Source organism: Lepidochelys kempii, chromosome 17 (assembly GCF_965140265.1).
Source record: "Lepidochelys kempii isolate rLepKem1 chromosome 17, rLepKem1.hap2, whole genome shotgun sequence".
NCBI lineage: Eukaryota > Metazoa > Chordata > Testudines > Cheloniidae > Lepidochelys > Lepidochelys kempii.
This window is the reverse complement of record NC_133272.1, coordinates 23,459,380-23,479,229: the sequence shown is the minus strand read 5'-3', so window position 1 is coordinate 23,479,229 and position 19,850 is coordinate 23,459,380. Positions and strand designations below refer to the sequence as shown.

Here is a 19,850-nt window from a genome sequence, read left to right as displayed (position 1 = left end):
ACGCTGTCCGAGGAAGGGGCTCTTGCTTTTGTTTCCTGTGGTGGAGCATTGCAGATATAATTGCAGCTCTATATAAATGATAAGAATAGTCCTTTGTAAAATGTTATCATAACCCCCACCCGAGCTGTCACTCAGCCAAGCAATACACAATCAGCCCTTTCAGTCTTGCCCTGTGAGTCACTCCTTCAGCCGCCTGCTCATTTCTGCTGCTCTTCTCTGAACTCCTTCCAGTAATGAGGCATCCAAACCTGAAAATCAATAGCCAAGGTGATTAAGATGCACAGGAAGAGTTAATTGAAGAGTTGGGCAGATATTGTGAGGAATTATTCACAACTATTCAGCTGCCCCTTTGCTGCACTGGTGTTTGCAGCCATTCTTGTGTGTTTCTTTTCTGTGACGGTGAGTTTTTGTTCCAAGGATGGCTACAGAAAGCCAGAATTTCAGACTATTCCTACCAGTATGGATTTGCATCCAAAGTGACTAGAAATCAGGCCATTCAGTTATGGAAACCAACAATGGAATGTGGCTGAAGGGACCAATCACATGGCATGGATAACAAACTGCCAGCACTCCAACAATAAGTTGCAGCCAACGATTTGTGAGAAGCCCATTTGTCTAAGTGTTTGCAGCAAAGATTTGTCAAATGATTTTGAATAACAAACAAATGCACAACAATCACCTTTGCCAGAGAAGCTATTTGTCAAGAATCATTTGCCCAGCTCCGGTTGCTTGCTTTTTCCATCTTCTCTGTCTTTAACAGGAGAAAATCCTTGTAAAAGTGATTGCTATCCAGTGCATGCTGACTGGTTTCCACTGGGTGAAATTCACTACCTGAAAGTCCTGTTTCTCCTCAGGTACTGGCAAACTTTGAGGATCCTTTGATGACTCCGCTCCCTGATCCAGAGCCTGCTCTGAGCTTCTTTTTCCACCGCCCAATTTCCCAATCTGGTTCTACCAAACCCTAGAGCTCCCAATCCCTTCTCTGATCCTTAGCCTTCAATCCTAATCCCCTGGCCTCTGATTTGCCACCTTAGTTCCCAACCTTGCCGCTAGCCCTGCTCTCCAGCCCCTGCAGCACCTGCAGGAGAGAAAGGAGGGATATGTGTGCCTGGGCAGGACGAAGAGGGAGCTGAACATGAACACTCTGTGCAACATCCTCTTTTGGGTTGGGGAATGCCTTTTACCTCAGGGCAGCCACAGGGCAAGAGTGCTGCCTTTGATCTTACAGCTGGGAAGCTCTGGTCTGACCTCTGGCCCCTCAGTTAGAGGCATATACTGTAATTGTGAAACCTGCTGTAGCAATTCTGGCAGATACGTGCTTGCACATGCTCTCCCAGGAACGCTCAGATCAAAGAACCCTGTGTGAGTAAGATCATCCCAGCTCTGCACTTTATTGACCTTCCTTCCTTCCTTCCTTCCTTCCTTCCTTCCTTCCTTCCTTCCTTCCTTCCTTCCACAAGAGGCAGCCATTAACTACTTCTCTGCCAAAGACAGCTCGGAAGCTGGCAGGGAACAGCTCCAAGGGGTGTCAAAGTCCCTGGGACAGTGGCCTCTAATTCCTGACTCTGGTGGCCTTCACACTCACAGGGGTGAAACCCGTAGCTGTCTCTGTCAATCCTGGGGGAAAGTGCAGCCTGCATGCAGTGAGCAGAGAGGCTTGTGCAACAGTGCTTGAAGTGTTTTGGGAAAAGTGGCAGGTCTAGCATAATCTCGGAGCATAGAATCATAAAATCATAGACTTTAAGGTCAGAAGGGACCATTATGATCATCTAGTCTGACCTGCACAACGCAGGCCATGGAATCTCACCCACCAACTCCTATAATAAACCCCTAAATTATGTCTGAGCTATTAAAGTCCTCAAATCGTGGTTTAAAGACTTCAAGGTGCAGAGAATCCTCCAGCAAGTGACCCGTGCCCCATGCTGCAGAGGAAGGCGAAACCCCCCCAGGGCCTCTGCCAATCTGCCCTGGGGGAAAATTCCTTCCCGACCCCAAAAATGGCGATCAGCTAAACCCTGAGCATGTGGGCAAAACTCACCAGCCAGACACCCAGGAAAGAATTCTCTGTAGTAACTCAGATCCCACCCCAACTAACATTCCATCACAGGCCATTGGGCATATCTACCGCTAGTAGTCAAAGATCAATTAAATGCCAAAATTAGGCTATCCCATCATATCATCCCTTCCATAAATTTATCAAGCTTAGTCTTGAAGCCAGATATGTCGTTTACCCCCACTGCTTCCCTTGGAAGGCTGTTCCAGAACTTCACTCCTCTGATGGTTAGAAACCTTCATCTAATTTCAAGTCTAAACTTCCTGATGGCCAGTATATATCCATTTGTTCTTGCGTCCACATTGGTACTGAGCTTAAATAATTCCTCTCCCTCCCTAGTAGTTATCCCTCTGATATATTTATAGAGAGCAATCATATCTCCCCTCAGCCTTCTTTTGGTTAGGCTAAACAAGCCAAGCTCTTTGAGTCTCCTTTCATGAGACAAGTTTTCCATTCCTCGGATCATCCTAATAGCCCTTCTCTGTACCTGTTCCAGTTTGAATTCATCCTTCTTAAACATGGGAGACCAGAACTGCACACAGTATTCCAGATGAGGGCTCACCAGAGCCTTGTATAATGGTACTAACACCTCCTTATCTCTACTGGAAATACCTCGCCTGATGCATCCCAAGACTGCATTAGCATTTTTGATGGCCATATCACATTGGCAGCTCATAGTCATCCTGTGGTCAACCAATACTCCAAGGTCCTTCTCCTCCTCCGTTACTTCCAAGTGATGCGTTCCCAGTTTATAACAGATATTCTTGTTATTAATCCCTAAATGCATGACCTTGCACTTTTCACTATTAAATTTCATCCTATTACTATTACTCCAGTTTACAAGTTCATCCAGATCTTCCTGTATGATTTCCCGGTCCTTCTCTGTATTGCAATACCTCCCAGCTTTGTGTCATCCGTGAACTTATTAGCACATTCCCGCTTTTTGTGCCAAGCTCAGTAATAAAAAGATTAAATAAGATTGGTCCCCAAACCGATCCCTGAGGAACTCCACTAGTAACCTCCCTCCAGTCTGACAGTTCACCTTTCAGTGTGACTCGCTGTAGTCTCCCCTTTAACCAGTTCCTTATCCACCTTTCAATTTTCATATTGATCCCCATCTTTTCCAATTTAGCTAATAATTCTCCATGTGGAACCGTATCAAATGCCGTACTGAAATTGAGGTAAATTAGATCTTCTGCATTCCCTTTGTCTAAAAAATCTGTTACCTTCTCAAAGAAGGAGATCAGGTTGGTTTGACATGATCTACCTTTTGTAATAAGACCTGGCTTGAGTTTTAAATGATATTTTTGCCAGATCTGCAACCCCATTATCTCCTTCCTCCCCACACACACGTTAACCCCTGCTGTGCAGTCTGTGCAGCAAGTACTCACCAACCCACAAAGCACCAGAGGGCCAAAACTTACATCCCAATGAGAGCCCTGTCCCTCCTATAGCACCACCTTCCAGTTGTACAATCTACCCTCCTGGCTAGTGGGACAAACAACCCACCCAAAGCCCAGAAATGTTCAAGACATCAGAGCAAAACCTATAAACCTACAATACCTGGGGAAACTCCTATCCCAACCCCCCACAAGCTGATCTGGTACAGCTCCCTGCACAGGACAATTGCAAACATAGAGCCCTCACGAGAGTGACATATGCAAAGTTAAAGCCAACTCTCACCACGTGATCACAAACTAGATATGGAAAGAGGGAGACACAAAGCAGTATCAGAACCGTGTATAGACAGTCATGTTGGAGCCAGCACGTTGTGAGATATGATTTTGCCCTTAGCGCAGATAAGGACAGTCTTGTCTGAAAATATGCCATATAGTCTGGGCTAACCCTAGGGTGTAAAGTGACGGCAGAGATGACATCACATTATGGGGCAGCCTCCCATTTGGTCAGCAATGCATGCTACTGGCAAAGGAGGCAGGGAACCACATCTCAAGTGCAGGGTGAAGCCTTGGTCTAGGAAGATCCTACCCACTGCAGGCAGAGACTAGAGAGGCCTGTCTCTGTTACTCTTTGGTGACACATTGTCATGCCAATAGAACCCCCTTGAACTCAGTGGTAGGACCACCCACTAATGTATGTGTGTGTATGTACCTTTCCCCACCTTCACACGTGTCTGAATTCGCCCTGCCCCCTCCAAGTAGTCTGTGTTGCATCCCCCCATGTGTGTGTGACCCATTTGTAAGGGCTGGAGCAGAGGGAGTCCTTCAGCTCCTGACTAGTGACTCATTGCTGGGGTAGTCACCAGGAATCTAGATTGGCAAAGCAATTTGGACTCTATCAGTCTCAAGAAAACTGAAGTGCTTTACCAGCCTGCTCTAGCAAAAATGTATTCTGCTCCCAAAATCACGATGGATGACACACTGCTTAATGCTGTAGAAAAATGTTGCTATCTTGGCAGCACTGTATCTGACACGCGGTGCATTTCTAAAGCCAAGTCCGCCCGTGGTCGGCGTAGTCTCCAGCTGTGGCATGTGGGAGGCATTTGACTTCATGTCAAGATTAGTGTCTGGTGTGCAGTTGTGTTAAGCACTCTTCTCTATGGCTGTGAAACAGGGACACTCTAAAGCAGGAGCAACTAGAGTGTTTTCACAGGCACTGTCTGCATCTCGTCTGTAACATGAAATGCTTGGACAGGATACCATGCATCAAAGTCCTTGACCAGTGCTGTGTGACTACATGTAAATACAGCATGGAGAAGCCTGGTGCAGGGTAGTACAGGAGCCAGAGACACTCAGCTGTCTGGGTGGGAGAAAGGTGAATGAGCAGTGGCTGATGACAGCACAAGGTGGTGGAACAAGATGGGGGAGAGAGTGAGATTGGACCTACCAGTGTGCATGAGGGGATCATTAGCAGGATAGTATTTTTTCAGCTGTGCCATGCAACAAGTGCAGAAAATTCTGTGTCTGTAAGTACAGTGGAAAGGGCAAAGGGACATGTGAGGTGGAGTCTGACCCTCCAGAATTACGAGATGGAGGTGGTCCATGTTAAGGGGAGTGCAAATGTTATAGCTGATGCTTAGTCCCAGAGAGGGGGGCCTGAACTTCCCCAGGTCACTGGTTAAAGTGACCTCGCTCAGTTTGGTCTTGAAGCAGGGAGAGATGTGACAAAGTGGGGTTCTCCTCCTTACTATGTTGTATGTGAGCCTATGTGAGTCTTACTGTCTTGCATTGGTACCGTGTGTACCTCAGTTTCCCCATGCATTACACCAGTGCTTAGGTGGTGGGAATAAGAGTGCGTGACTTTTGCTGAGACCCTCGGGGGCAGGTGACGTGGCTCCAGCTGCCTGCATGTAAGCGATGGCCAACGCCCTTCCTAACCTGAGAACCAGGAAAGGGGGTGCGACCAGGTGACACTTTACCCGGGAAGTGAGACAAAAGACCAGAGGAAAGGCAACGCGTGTGTTGGGGGCCGGGCAGCTAGAAGCAAGTCAGTCTCTGCTAGCTTGGAGCCCAGGGGGAGGCCCAAAAAACTGGCTCTGCGCTCCCCTCCCCCAAGGATGGACTTTACTGAATGTTCCTGCTTTCTGTGCTAACAAGCTGTGTTCTATGCTGTGTTCCTGTCGACTAATAAACCTTCTGTTTTACATGCTGGCTGAGAGTCACGGCTGACTGCGAAGTTGGGGTGCAGGCCCCTTTGGCTTCCCTGGGAGTCCTGTCCAGGCTGACTCGCTGCGGGAAGCACATGGTGAGAACAGGGGGACTGAATGCTCCAAGGTCAGACCCAGGAAGGCCGAAGCCGTGTAGGCTTCTTGTCCTGGCGACAGCTCAGAAAGAGGAGGCATGTCAAACCAGAGTCGTGACTGGCTTCATTCAGAGCAATTCCAGAGCATCGGCCCGGTGACTCCATGACAACTGGTGTGGGTGGGCAATCATGTCACACACTGTGAGGATAAATTACGGCGGATGCTGTAATTCTGCATTGGGCAGAGTCAAAGCCACAATACCCTTCACAGGCCAGTGTCAGTGGTGCTGCTCCTGAATGTAGGGGAGAGCAGTTCTGAGGGGCAGATTACCACATTGCCCTTAGGCCTGTGTGCACTGAGACAGATGCCTCCTGCCTGCTGCTGAGGAGGACTCTGGATCCAAGTTTTGGGGAAGGAGCTCAGTGAGAAACCAGAGGCGATATCCAGTCCCTTCTGCAATCTTCCCCTCCCCCAAATCAGCAACCTCTGCACTGCGTTCCTTCTGAACCAGCAACCTCTTCACTGCAATCCCCCAAACCAGTAACCTCTGCACTCCACTCCTCTTCCGAACCGGCAACCTCTACACTGCAATCACTGCAAACCAGCCACTCTGCACTTCACCCCCCACCCCCCCAAACCAGTAATCTCTTCCCTGCAATTTCCTTCAAACCACCTGCCTCCTGCGCTGTGAACCCTCTCAAACCAGGCACTTCCTGCTCTGTGATCCCCCCTGAACCAGCAATATCCTGCACCGCAATCCTCCCAAACCAGTGACCTCTGCACTGCGATCCCTCCAAACTAGCAGCCTCTGCGCTTCAACCCCCAAAACAAGTAACCTCTGCACTGCAACTTCCTTCAAACCACGCTTCTCCTGGACACTATGGTGCTAATAAGCGATGGTCACATAAACACCACCCTATATCAGAAACCTACTGACCGCTATTCCTACCTACATGCCTCCAGCTTTCAGCCAGACCACACCACACGATCCATTGTCTACAGCCAAGCTCTGCGATACAACTGCATTTGCTCCAACCTCTCAGACAGAGACAAACACCTACAAGATCTCTATCAAGCGTTCTTACAACTACAGTACCCACCTGCTGAAGTGAAGAAACAGATTGACAGAGCCAGAAGAATTCCCAGAAGTCACCTACTACAGGACAGGCCCAACAAAGATAATAACAGAACGCCACTAGCCGTCACCTTCAGCCCCCAACTAAAACCTCTCCAACACATCATCAAGGATCTACAACCTATCCTGAAGGACGACCCATCACTCTCACAGATCTTGGGAGACAGGCCAGTCCTTGTTTACAGACAGTCCCCCAACCAGAAGCAAATACTCACCAGCAACCACACACCACACAACAGAACCACTAACCCAGGAACCTATCTTTGCAACAAAGCCCGTTGCCAACTGTGCCCACATATCTATTCAGGGGACACCATCATAGTGCCTAATCACATCAGCCACATTATCAGAGGCTCGTTCACCTGCACATCTACCAATGTGATATATGCCATCATGTGCCAGCAATGCCCCTCTGCCATGTAGAATCATAGAATCATAGAATATCAGGGTTGGAAGGGACCTCAGGAGGTCATCTAGTCCAACCCCCTGCTCAAACGAGGACCAATCCCCAACTAAATCATTCCAGCCAGGGCTTTGTCAAGCCTGACCTTAAAAATATTTCCTTAAAAATATCTAAGGAAGGAGATTCCACCACCTCCATAGGTAACGCATTCCAGTGTTTCACCACCCTTCTAGTGAAAAAGTTTTTCCTAATATCCAACCTAAACCTCCCCCACTGCAACTTGAGACCATTACTCCTTGTTCTGTCATCAGCTCGTACTGAGAACAGTCTAGATCCATCCTCTTTGGAACCCCCTTTCAGGTAGTTCAAAGCAGCTATCAAATCCCCCCTCATTCTTCTCTTCCGCAGACTAAACAATCCCAGTTCCCTCAGCCTCTCCTCATAAGTCATGTGTTCCAGTCCCCTAATAATTTTTGTTGCCCTCCACTGGACTCTTTCCAATTTTTCCACATCCTTCTTGTAGTGTGGGGCCCAAAACTGGACACAGTACTCCAGATGCGGCCTCACCAATGTCGAATAGAGGGGAACGATCACGTCTCTCGATCTGCTGGCAATGCCCCTACATATACATCCCAAAATACCATTGGCCTTCTTGGCAACAAGGGCACACTGTTGACTCATATCCAGCTTCTCGTCCACTGTCACCCCTAGGTCCTTTTCTGCAGAACTGCTGCCGAGCCACTAGGTCCCTAGTCTGTAGCGGTGCATGGGATTCTTCTGTCCTAAGTGCAGGACTCTGCACTTATCCTTGTTGAACCTCATCAGATTTCTTTTGGCCCAATCCTCTAATTTGTCTAGGGCCCTCTGTATCCTATTTCTACCCTCCAGCGTATCTACCTCTCCTCCCAATTTAGTGTCATCTGCAAACTTGCTGAGGGTGCAATCCACACCATCCTCCAGATCATTTATGAAGATATTGAACAAAACCAGCCCCAGAACCGACCCTTGAGGCACTCCACTTGGTACTGGCTGCCAACGAGACATGGAGCCATTGATCACTACCCGTTGAGCCCGACAATCTAGCCAACTTTCTATCCACCTTATAGTCCATTCATCCAGCCCATACTTCTTTACCTTGCTGGCAAGAATACTGTGGGAGACCGTGTCAAAAGCTTTGCTAAAGTCAAGGAACAACACGTCCACTGCTTTCCCCTCATCCACAGATCCAGTTATCTCGTCATAGAAGGCAATTAGATTAGTCAGGCATGACTTGCCCTTGGTGAATCCATGCTGACTGTTCCTGATCACTTTCCTCTCCTCTAAGTGCTTCAGAATTGATTCCTTGAGGACCTGCTCCATGATTTTTCCAGGGACTGAGGTGAGGCTGACTGGCCTGTAGTTCCCAGGATCCTCCTTCTTCCCGTTTTTAAAGATGGGCACTATAGTAGCCTTTTTCCAGTCATCCAGAACTTCCCCCGATCGCCATGAGTTTTCAAAGATAATGGCCAATGGCTCTGCAATCACATCCGCCAACTCCTTCAGCACTCTCAGATGCAGCGCATCCGGCCCCGTGGACTTGTGCTCGTCCAGCTTTTCTAAATAGTCCCAAACCACTTCTTTCTCCACAGAGGGCTGGTCACCTCCTCCCCATGCTGTGCTGCCAAGTGCAGTAGTCTGGGAGCTGACCTTCCCGTGAAGACAGAGGCAAAAAAAGCATAGAGTACATTAGCTTTTTCCACATCCTCTGTCACTAGTTTGCCTCCCTCATTCAGTAAGGGGCCCACACTTTCCTTGACTTTCTTCTTGTTGCTAACATACCTGAAGAAACCCTTCTTGTTACTCTTAACATCTCTTGCTAGCTACAACTCCAGGTGTGATTTGGCCTTCCTGATTTCTTTACTATTCATTCTACACATCGGGATGGTTTGTCCCTGTAACCTCAATAAGGATTCTTTAAAATACAGCCAGCTCTCTCATGTTATTCTCCCAGGGGATCCTGCCCATCAGTTCCCTGAGGGAGTCAAAATCTGCTTTTCTGAAGTCCAGGGTCCGTATCCTGCTGCTTACCTTTCTTCCCTGTGTCAGGATCCTGAACTCAACCAACTCATGGTCACTGCCTCACAGATTCCCATCCACTTTTGCTTCCCCTACTAATTCTTCCCAGTTTGTGAGCAACAGGTCAAGAAGAGCTCTGCTCCTAGTTGGTTCCTCCAGCACTTGCACCAGGAAATTGTCCCCTACACTTTCCAAAAACTTCCTGGATTGTCTGTGCACCACTGTATTGCTCTCCCAGTAGCTATCAGGGTGATTGAAGTCTCCCATGAGAACCAGGGCATGCGATCTAGTAACTTCTGTGAGTTGCCGGAAGAAAGCCTCTTCCACCTCATCCCCCTGGTCTGGTGGTCTATAGCAGACTCCCACCATGACATCACCCTTGTTGCTTACACTTCTAAACGTAATCCAGAGACACTCAGGTTTTTCTGCAGTTTCATACTTGAGCTCTGAGCAGTCATACTGCTCCCTTACATACAGTGCAACTCCCCCAACTTTTCTGCCCTCCCTGTCCTTCCTGAACAGTTTATATGTACATTGGCCAAACTGGACAGTCGCTACGTAAAAGAATAAATGGACACAAATCAGACGTCAAGAATTATAACATTCAAAAAGGAGTCGGAGAACACTTCAATCTCTTTGGTCGCTCGATTAGAGATCTGAAAGTGGCAATTCAACAAAAAAAACTTCAAAAACAGACTCCAACGAGAGACTGCTGAACTGGAATTAGTTTGCAAACTGGATACAATTAACTTAGGCTTGAGTAAAGACTGGGAATGGATGTGTCATTACACAAAGTAAAACTATTTCCCCATGTTTATTCGTCCCCCCTCCCCCCACTGTTCCTCACACGTTCTAGTCAACTGCTGGAAATGGCCCACCTTGATTATCACTACAAAAGGTTCTTTTCCCCCTGCTCTCCTGCTGGTAATAGCTCACCTTACCTGATCACTCTCGTTACAGTGTGTATGGTAACACCCATTGTTTCATGTTCTCTGTGTGAATAATCTCCCCACTGTATTTTCCACTGCATGCATCCGATGAAGTGAGCTGTAGCTCACAAAAGCTTATGCTCAAATAAATCTGTTAGTCTCTAAGGTGCCACAATTGGGAATCGGTCCTGCTTTGAGCAGGGGGTTGGACTAGATGACCTCCTGAGGTCCCTTCCAACCCTGATATTCTATGATTCTATGATTCTAAGTCCTCGTTTCCACTCAAACCAGGCACTTCCTGCTCTGTGATCCCCCCTGAACCAGCAATATCCTGCACTGCAATCCTCCATAAACCAGCAACCTCTGCATTGCAATCTCTCCCCTCCCCAAAGAAACACCCCTGGAAACCTCTTACTGCAATCTCACATACCCACACAAAACAGCAACCTTTGCACTGTGATCCCTCCCAACCAGCAAACTCTGCACTGTGACCTCCTCCAGTATCAGCATCCTCCTGCCCTGTGATCCCCCCAAAGCAGCAACCGCCTGATTGCAATCCCCCCAATTAGAAATCTCTGCACTGGAATCCCCCCAAACCAGCAGCCTCCCACACTATGATCCTCCCAACCAGCAACCTCTGCACTGCAATCCTCCACAGCCAGCAACCTCTGTACTTTGCTCCTGCCCCCCCATCCAGCAATGATTTACACAACTTAACCCTTCCCATTATCCCTTGCACATAATTTCCCATAAAAGCACACCAGCAGCAGCCCCTCTGTTTCTCCAGCTGTGTCCCAGGAGATGACACTCAGATGCTTTGTGACTGTGAGGCACGTACTGGGCTCCAAAGGCAGGGGCCCCCTCCTTCCACTCCAGCGGTTTCTATTTGGCAGTGCCAAATGTACGTTGAAGCCCTGGATACATAAGAGGGAGTCACTGAAACCTCAGCACCTTTCCCACTGATGTTTAAATAATGCTGCGCACTCCATCTCCCTGCTTTCTAGCTTGATCCTTCAGCCTCTTTGAGATTTGCTGGAGAGCGTGAATTGGAATGAGCTCTCCATGTAGGTTGAGTGAGACATTATATCCAGCTACAAACAGCCAGAATTACTGTGAAAGTGAGTTACAGTTGTTATGAAACATTCCAGTTCAAATGTACCAGAGAGTGGGGCCATTTAAAACACCTCTTAGAATCATAGAATCTTAGAATATCAGGGTTGGCAGGGACCTCAGGAGGTCATCTAGTCCAACCCCCTGCTCAAAGCAGGACCAGTCCCCAACTAAATCATCCCAGCCAGGGCTTTGTCAAGCCTGACCTTAAAAATATCTAAGGAAGGAGATTCCACCACCTCCCTAGGTAGCTGCCTGGAAATGCAGGGAGGGGACCCTGAAGAGCTCTCAATGAAATGCACGTCTGTAACAGAGCCCACTGGCTAGTCCAAAGCAGCCTTCACTCTGCCTTATGGACATCACTCCCCGGTGGGGTCTTGCTGCTCTCCTTACTCATGCTCATTGCCACACTCTCCCCTCGCTCTCTTAGATGGAGCCCTTGCTGGTGCTTTCCTGCCTGCTCTCTCAGGTGGTAGGTCAGTTCCCTATTCCTCCACCTCACCTGTTACCCTCTCAGGCACAGCAGGCAGGGCAGACAGCCAGGAGGTGGGGGTGTCTGACAATCTCTTTTCTTCTCTTTCTCCTGTTCAGGGTATGGCCCCCATCACCATAGTACATGAGTGCTTCACCAGCTTTAATGAGTGTATCCAGATGGCTCCTGGGAGCAGGGCAAAGCTGTTACCCTATGGCACAGCTAGGCACAGAGCAGCTAGGTGATTTGCCCAAGGCCACAAATGGACTGTATGGCAGAGTCGGAACTTGAACCCAGGTCCTGGGCTAGTGCCCTAACCACTGCACCATCCTGCCTCCCTTCTTTTGACTCTTTGGAAGCTGAAACGCCCCATTGATCTTTTCATTTGCAATAATCCTGATGCTTGATCCAGTTCCCCCTTCGTTTTGTGGGATAAATGAGACTTTCTATATGGAAGAGGGGAAAGCAAGTGAATTCACATCCTATCACTATATCTGCACCATGTAAGCCTGCAGGATGCAAACCCAGCTCACCACTGAGGTGGTGTGTGTGGTGGACTGAAAGCATCAGAAGAAATGATGAACTCTGCGTTTGTGTGTGTGTGTGATGAGCCTCAGTGTGCAAGGAAACGTGTGTCTGTGCATGCAGACGTGTGTGTAAGTGTAGCTGTAGTCATGTGTGTGTGTGTGCATGTGTACAGACACGGGCATGGCTGTGTATGTGTGTAAGTGAGTGGGTGTCACGTGAGTCCGGTTATACGTATGAGAGCAGGAGTGTGCGCATGGATAAGTGAACATGACAATGTCTGGGTACATGTACATGTGTGTTTCCCGTGTTTGCACACGCGCTGTGATGATGTCTGAGTGAGTGTGTTCATGGGTGTGTAATTGTGTGTGCATTGGACACTGTGCACTCTAGTGTAATGGTACATTTGTGTGTGGATGCAAACATGTGAATGGGCACGAAGGAGACCTAGGAAATAACTGGGGTATATGTAACCCTGGGTGTGTCTGCACTGCAGCTGGGAGTGTGCTTCCCAGTGCAGGTAGACAGACACATGCTAGCTCTGCTGGAACTAACATGCTAAAAATATCAGTGTAGCTGAGGGTAGCATAGGCGACAGCTTAGGCTAGCTGCCAGGGGACAAACTTGCCTGGATCCCCAGACAGCTAACCCAAGCTGCCATCCCTGCAAGGCCAGCTACACTGCTATTTTTAGCGTACTACCTTAAGCAGAGCTAGCATGCGTCCATCTGCCCAGGCTGGGAAGCACACGCAAAGCTGCAGTGTAGACAAATGCTCTGAAAGATCATGCTGGAGGCACACACTGTACAAAGTCTCCTGTGGTAACAATCATAGATGTGAAGGCCGCTGATTGTCCATTCAGACCTCCTGCATGGCACAGGCCAGAGACTGTCACCCAGCACGCCCTGCATTGGACCCTCACTTGTGCGCCAGCTGGAGTGGATCTTTTAGAGACAGTCAATCTAAAGGCTCCAAGTGATGGAGACTCCTCCACGCCTGGGAAGCTACTCCAACGGGTCATTGCTTCATTGTTAAAATATCATGTCTTGTTTCTAGCTAGACTTTGCTGACTCCAGCTTCTAACCTCTGGATCTTGTTGTGCGTTTGCTGCTAGACTAGTGAGCCTTGCAAAACACATAAGTGCAGCATGAAGTATCCAATCAAGTTCTTTGGTCTGTTTTTTTGGACAGGCGAAGCTAGCAGGGGAGCGGGGGGCTCGTGCCATCCTCTTCGACATCACGGATGATGAAAGCGCTGCTGACCAGGTACAACCCTATTGATACCTTCAGGAAAACTTCAGTGGTACCATCCTGTCCTGAAATACACATAGCTCTGGTCCATGCTCCCCCTTCTCCATACGAGCCAGGAACTGCAGAAATGGAGGGACAGAGCTGGGGTTGAGGCAAGGGGTGATAGTGCAGATTGGCTCCTCCATTCAGTACACCTACCATAGAACAAAGACCTTTCCCCAGCTCATCCAAAACACAGAGAGCTCAGTTTGCACAAAGGCTTTCCCTAATGGGGTAGCTACATCACACAACTAGATGTTCAAGCAGGTATTTATGCCCATAATACCCGCTTTGTGCAGACAAAACCGTTACTGTTCAGGCATTGAGTTTGCCAAGGGCAGTCCCTCCAGAGTCCTAACACTAGCAGCTGAACCATTACCCATGAGGGAACCATATAGACTATCACAACTGGTAAAACATCTAGAACACTGACTTTACACAGGGTCACTGAGGAACATCTATTTCCTAAGGCAGTGGTGTCCAATACGTTCGCCACTAGCCACATGTGGCTAATAGGCTATTGAACTGTGGCTAATGCATGTGGCTTTTTTATAATGTGGCTTAATGTGGCTTTTTTATAATGTGGCTAATAATAAAAATTCAAAACCACAAATATGGCTAGCAGTGTGGCTAGCATCGAATTTCTATTGGACACCACTGCCCTAAGGACAAATGAGGGGGGACATCTGGTCCCTAGAGAGAGTCAGGGCACAAGGAGGTACATCAGGTATTTAGAGAAAGAGCATGGTTGGTAGGGAGATATCTGGAGAAAGCTGTTGGTGAAGGATGGTGGGAGGGTGTGGGACAATCCAGTCTCAGGAAAGATTGCTGCTCTTCAGAATTCATCCAAGTAGACTTCTGAACTCCAGCTGTGAGACGAAGAGCTCAAAGTTCGACAGCTCTTTTCTCTACCGGTGATAAACTGTGTTGGTGATAAACTGGAGAACTGCTAACATAGTTCCTATTTTTAAGAAAGGAAAAAAAAGTGATCCGGGTAACTACAGGCCTATTAGTTTAACATCTGTATTATGCAAGGTCTTGGAAAATATTTTGAAGGAGAAAGTAGTTAAGGATATTGAGGACCATGGTAACTAGGACAAAATACAACATGGTTTTACAAAAGGTAGATCGTGCCAAACCAACCTGATCTCCTTCTTTGAGAAGGTAACAGATTTTTTAGACAAAGGAAATGCAGTGGATCTAATTTACCTAGATTTCAGTAAGGTATTTGATACGGTGCCACATGGGGAATTATTAGTTAAATTGGAAAAGATGGGGGTCAATATGAAAATTGAAAGGTGGATAAGGAACTGGTTAAAGGGGAGACTACAGCGGGTCATACTGAAAGGTGAACTGTCAGACTGGAAGGCGGTTACTAGTGGAGTTCCTCAGGGATCGGTTTGGGGACCAATCTTATTTAATCTTTTTATTACTGAGCTTGGCACAAAAAGAGGGAATGTGCTAATAAAGTTTGTGGATGATACACAGCTGGGAGGTATTTCCAATAAAGAGAAGGACTGGGATATCATACAGGAAGATCTGGATGACCTTGTAAACTGGAGTAATAGTAATAGGATGAAATTTAATAGTGAAAAGTGCAAGGTCATGCATTTAGGGATTAATAACAGGAATTTCTGTTATAAACTGGGAACGCATCACTTGGAAGTAACGGAGGAGGAGAAGGACCTTGGAGTATTGGTTGATCACAGGATGACTATGAACCGCCAATGTGATATGGCTGTGAAAAAAGCTAATGTGGTCTTGGGATGCATCAGGCGAGGTATTTTCAGTAGAGATAAGGAGGTGAGACCTCAGCTGGAATATTGTGTGCAGTTCTGGTCTCCCATGTTTAAGAAGGATGAATTCAAACTGGAACAGGTACAGAGAAGGGCTACTAGGATGATCCGAGGAATGGAAAACTTGTCTCATGAAAGGAGACTCAAAGAGCTTCGCTTGTTTAGCCTAACCAAAAGAAGGCTGAGGGGAGATATGATTGCTCTCTATAAATATATCAGAGGGATAAATACCGGAGAGGGAGAGGAATTATTTAAGCTCAGTACCAATGTGGACGCAAGAACAAATGGATATAAACTGGCCACCAGGAAGTTTAGACTTGAAATTAGACGAAGGTTTCTAACCATCAGAGGAGTGAAGTTCTGGCACAGCCGTCAAGTGTAGCAGTGGAGGCAAAAGACATATCTGGCTTCAAGACTAAGCTTGATAAGTTTATGGAAGGGATGGGATGATGGGATAGCCTAATTTTGGCAATTAATTGATCTTTGACTATTAGCGGTAAATATGCCCAATGGCTTGTGATGGGATGTTAGATGGGGTGAGATCTGAGTTACTACAGAGAATTCTTTCCTGGGTGTCTGGCTGCTGAGTCTTGCCCACATGCTCAGGGTTTAGTGGATCGCCAATTTTGGGGTCGGGAAGGAATTTTCCTCCAGGGCAGATTGGAAGAGGCCCTGGGGGTTTTCCACCTTCCTCTGCAGCATGGGGCATGGGGTCATTTGCTGGAGAATTCTCTGCATCTCGAAGTCTTTAAATCATGATTTGAGGACTTCAATAGCTCAGACATAGGTCAGGGGTTTGTTACAGGAGTGGGTGGGTGAGATTCTGTGGCCTGCGTTGTGCAGGAGGTCAGACTAGACGATCATAATGGTCCCTTCTGACCTTAAAGTCGATGAGTCTGTGGTCTCACACAAAGGGAACTGCTTCCTCCCACCCCATGTGACAGAATAATGGAAGCAAGTCTCAGACCTGTATGGAGTAGCTATTATTGTTGTGTAAGTGGGTGGTCAATGCTGCTTGCTAGTGTTTGGCCTATAGTCAAAATGTCACTGGGCTAAGCAGAATGAGAAATGCAGGCTACAGGTATGAGTAGGCTCCACTTCCTGTGGTGCTAGATTCACAGGAAGTGAGTATAAAATAATGTCACTGTTGGGTACAAGAGACTTTGCTTTAGTGAGAAGAACACGAGACGCTCTCCCACTTCCATTGTGTCAGGATGTAACCCATTAAAGTACATTGCATTCTGAGACCAGCCTCATTCGTTTCATGGGAGGAAGCAGTCCTGGCTTTTGCTGAAATGGGTGTTAGGCAGGCAGTGTTAGGTATGGAAAACACATGTCAAATAATGACTAAACAGAATATAATACCAATCAAATGTAGGTGAATTTGAGGAAAAAGCTCAGATTTGGGCTAGAGAGACTGTGCCCGGATTAGTGCTTCAATATCACTGTACACAAGAAGGAATGTGGCACTGATCATGGGCACTGGCCCCATTATTTTCATAGTTGATTCATTCACTCATTCCTTAGGTCCAGCATTGTGCTAGGCACTTTACTAGCAGGTACAGATAAAGACAAAGGCCCTGCACCAAACAGCTTACAACTGAGACAGATAATGTAGGATGCAGGAGGCAGGGGTAAAGGCAGTGAGACACACCAGGGTGTTTATTATTTTGTTGCAAGGGTTATGAAGCATCATCATCTCTCTGAGGTGAAGCCTATTGGTTTTGGGCAAGGGGGTTGAAAGAGGAAAGCAAGAGACACGGTCAAGCAGTGCCTGTAGCTGAGGGAGGGATAAGGACAGGAAAGGGGCAGCAAGGGGAGCAGTAGAGACAAGAGCAGAGAGGTGGGCAGGAGCCAGGGTGTTGGGGAATGAGGTGCTTCCATCTGGTGCAGACCGAGGAGCAGAGTGGCAATAATAAATATACCATGTCACGGGTTCTGGGCAGCGACTGTAGCACTTGTCCTGGCCAGCAGTCCTCATCCCCCCACACCTTATTTGATTGTGAGTTTTGATAAATCTCCATCACACCCACGTCTCAGTCTGTGCTCCGGGCCATCTCATGACCAAGTTTGTTTCTTTGCAGCTGAGGAAACCCAGGGGCCTGAGTCAGCCCGTGGTTCTGATCCGGGGCCATGACGCTGAGCTTCTGATGGGCGTTGTGAACAAGAATCGAGAAGCACATGTGAAGATTGAGGTTAAACAGCAGCCAGCATGGGTGAGGAACATGTCATACCTGCCTTCTCCTTTCCACTCCAAGTCAATCTTCTCAGCACTGAAGCAAAGCCGAGCCTCCCTTCTATGGGAGGTGACATCCTGGCCCTCTGCAAGAGCCAGATGGGACCCTTCTTCCTCTTGTCTCTTTATTTGGTACCAGTCCAAGGTCCTTTGCTCTGCAGAACAAAGCGTAGTGAGCTGAGACACTGAGAGGGGCTGGCTGAGATTTGCAGAGAGGACCTCAGACCAGTTTTCTTTTTCTTGTGAAGAGCAAAGAGGGTGGGTCTGGCTGGGCACTTCTCATATGTCTGAAGGGTAACAATCATGAAGAGATCAGGAGCCTGGCCTGGTCTCATTCCTACCAGGCACAAACACCAGGGTAACGGATCTTCTGTCTCTCTCCAACAGCCAGACTATGATGTGTGGATTCTTCTCACAGTGCTGAGCACTGTCATCGTGATCATTCTGATTTTTGTTGTTCGCACCAAGTGTCACTGGAACAGGACTCAGGTAAGAATCATAGAATCATAGATTAGGGTTGGAAGAGACCTCAGGAGGTCATCTAGTTCAACCCCCTGCTCAAAGCAGGACCAGCACCAACTAAATCATCCAAATGTATGGAGACTGCTCAGAACCAGGCGGTTCTACAAGGAAAAGGGAAGCAATGGGGGCTCCTTCTACACACAACTAGTCTAAGAAAGGGTGTGATGGGCCAGAGACAAGAGTGAGAGAAAGTGTGTGTGTGTTTGAGAAAGAGGAGACCTATCTACACAAGGCGAGTGTCCCATTGCAGGGACAAGCCTGCAGCCCAATGATGCAAGCACTCTGGGTTCCTGCAGTGATTCAGTGCAGCCACACTCCAGCCCTGGGTTTTGGGAACCAGTTGTGCCATATGCGGTTTGCGCTCACCCCAGACATTGCTGTACCTGTGCACTGCAGCAACTTCCCAACCAGCTCTCCAGAGCAGGTGCCATTTACACACAAATGTTGGCAAAGCGCCCTGATTTCCCCAGCTCACTAACTAACCCCTGTCTTCGGTGCCAGTGGAAGTCACTGGCCTGTTCTAACATTAGAGAGGTTAAAATAATTTAGTGGAAAACCAGTACATTACATAAAGACCTTCCAAGTACAGAAATATTTCCAAATTTGGAAACCCTCCTTTTTCTACAGGATAACAAAGTCACTCCTGAGAGCCCATTTCCTGAATACCTTGTTGGTCAAGAGATCCAGAAGTGACATGTGACTAGAGACACTTGAAAGGGGCCTGGATTTCAGTATGGGCTAAGCAGCCACCTCTGTAACCCAGGCCTGTTTAAGGCATCTGAGCTTGGGCACCCAAAGTCCTGAGTCACTTTCTTGGCCAAGACCACAATTCAGATAAAAACAGCTACATTTTCATATAATCCACTAGAAAATGGAAAGAACAAAGAACACTGCACGCTCTTGCCCTGAGATTCAGCACTTCTCCATTTCTGACAGAACCAGTTTTTTCCGACTCAATAGAAAGATAAGCTTCCCTGTCTTCTAGTGAAATGACACAGAGCAGCAAAGATAAGCAAACGAAGGGAAAGCTCAGTCCCCAGAAAGGTAAGTCCCAGAGGAGTGGAGATTTGGGGTATTATTTGATTACTGCAAGTGGAGCAGCAGCGATGCCTAGCCTCAGGGCTAGCTCAACAGCCAGCTCAGGCAGAAATTCTCATGTCTGGGCTCTGTGTGAAAGTTGGAATGGGAACGGTGCAGCTGTTTTCCATAAAAGCAATGTTAAAATTTTTGCACTGAGCCTGCGCCATGCCCCACTCAATCTCCTATAAGACGTGCCAGGTCCATAGCTAGTGCTCCAGATGGGGCTTGGGAAAAACAGATTCTCCTCCTTCTTACAAAGGGAAGCTGCAGGCAGCCAAGACCCTATGAGTGCTAGTCTCTTCTCTTCCAGCAACTGGCATTAGTAATTCTAGTGCCATTAATTCTTTGCACTTATAGCCATTCTGTACCCCTACCCTAGGAGACAGAAAAATATCTTTGCCCCTTTTATAAACAAGGTAGCTGATGTGTTGCACACCACCACCACTTACAGACCAAGGAATGGAGCCCAGGTTTTATTGTGATAGCCCCAACATCACAGTGCCACTCAGAGTAGAGTTGTATGTGAGGCTGGCTGATCAGTAAAAT

At 47.7% G+C, this 19,850-nt stretch overlaps 1 protein-coding gene across 3 annotated transcripts in view; it reads left to right on the top strand.

The window, feature by feature from the left end:
* Nucleotides 1-19,850, top strand: part of RNF43 (ring finger protein 43) — a 130,709-nt gene that overhangs the window by 74,851 nt on the left and 36,008 nt on the right. For 2 of the 3 annotated variants that reach the window (XR_012155431.1, XM_073315639.1), the window contains exons 3-5: nt 13,572-13,646; nt 17,551-17,682; nt 18,090-18,191. Coding sequence is in view for 2 of the 3 variants with exons in the window: in XM_073315639.1 (XP_073171740.1) it covers nt 13,572-13,646; nt 17,551-17,682; nt 18,090-18,191 (309 nt within the window). In the remaining variant the exon portion in view is untranslated. Of the gene's footprint in view, nt 1-5,668; nt 5,756-13,571; nt 13,647-17,550; nt 17,683-18,089; nt 18,192-19,850 lie in introns of those variants that run through there. The other variant, XM_073315640.1, reaches the window with a different exon arrangement.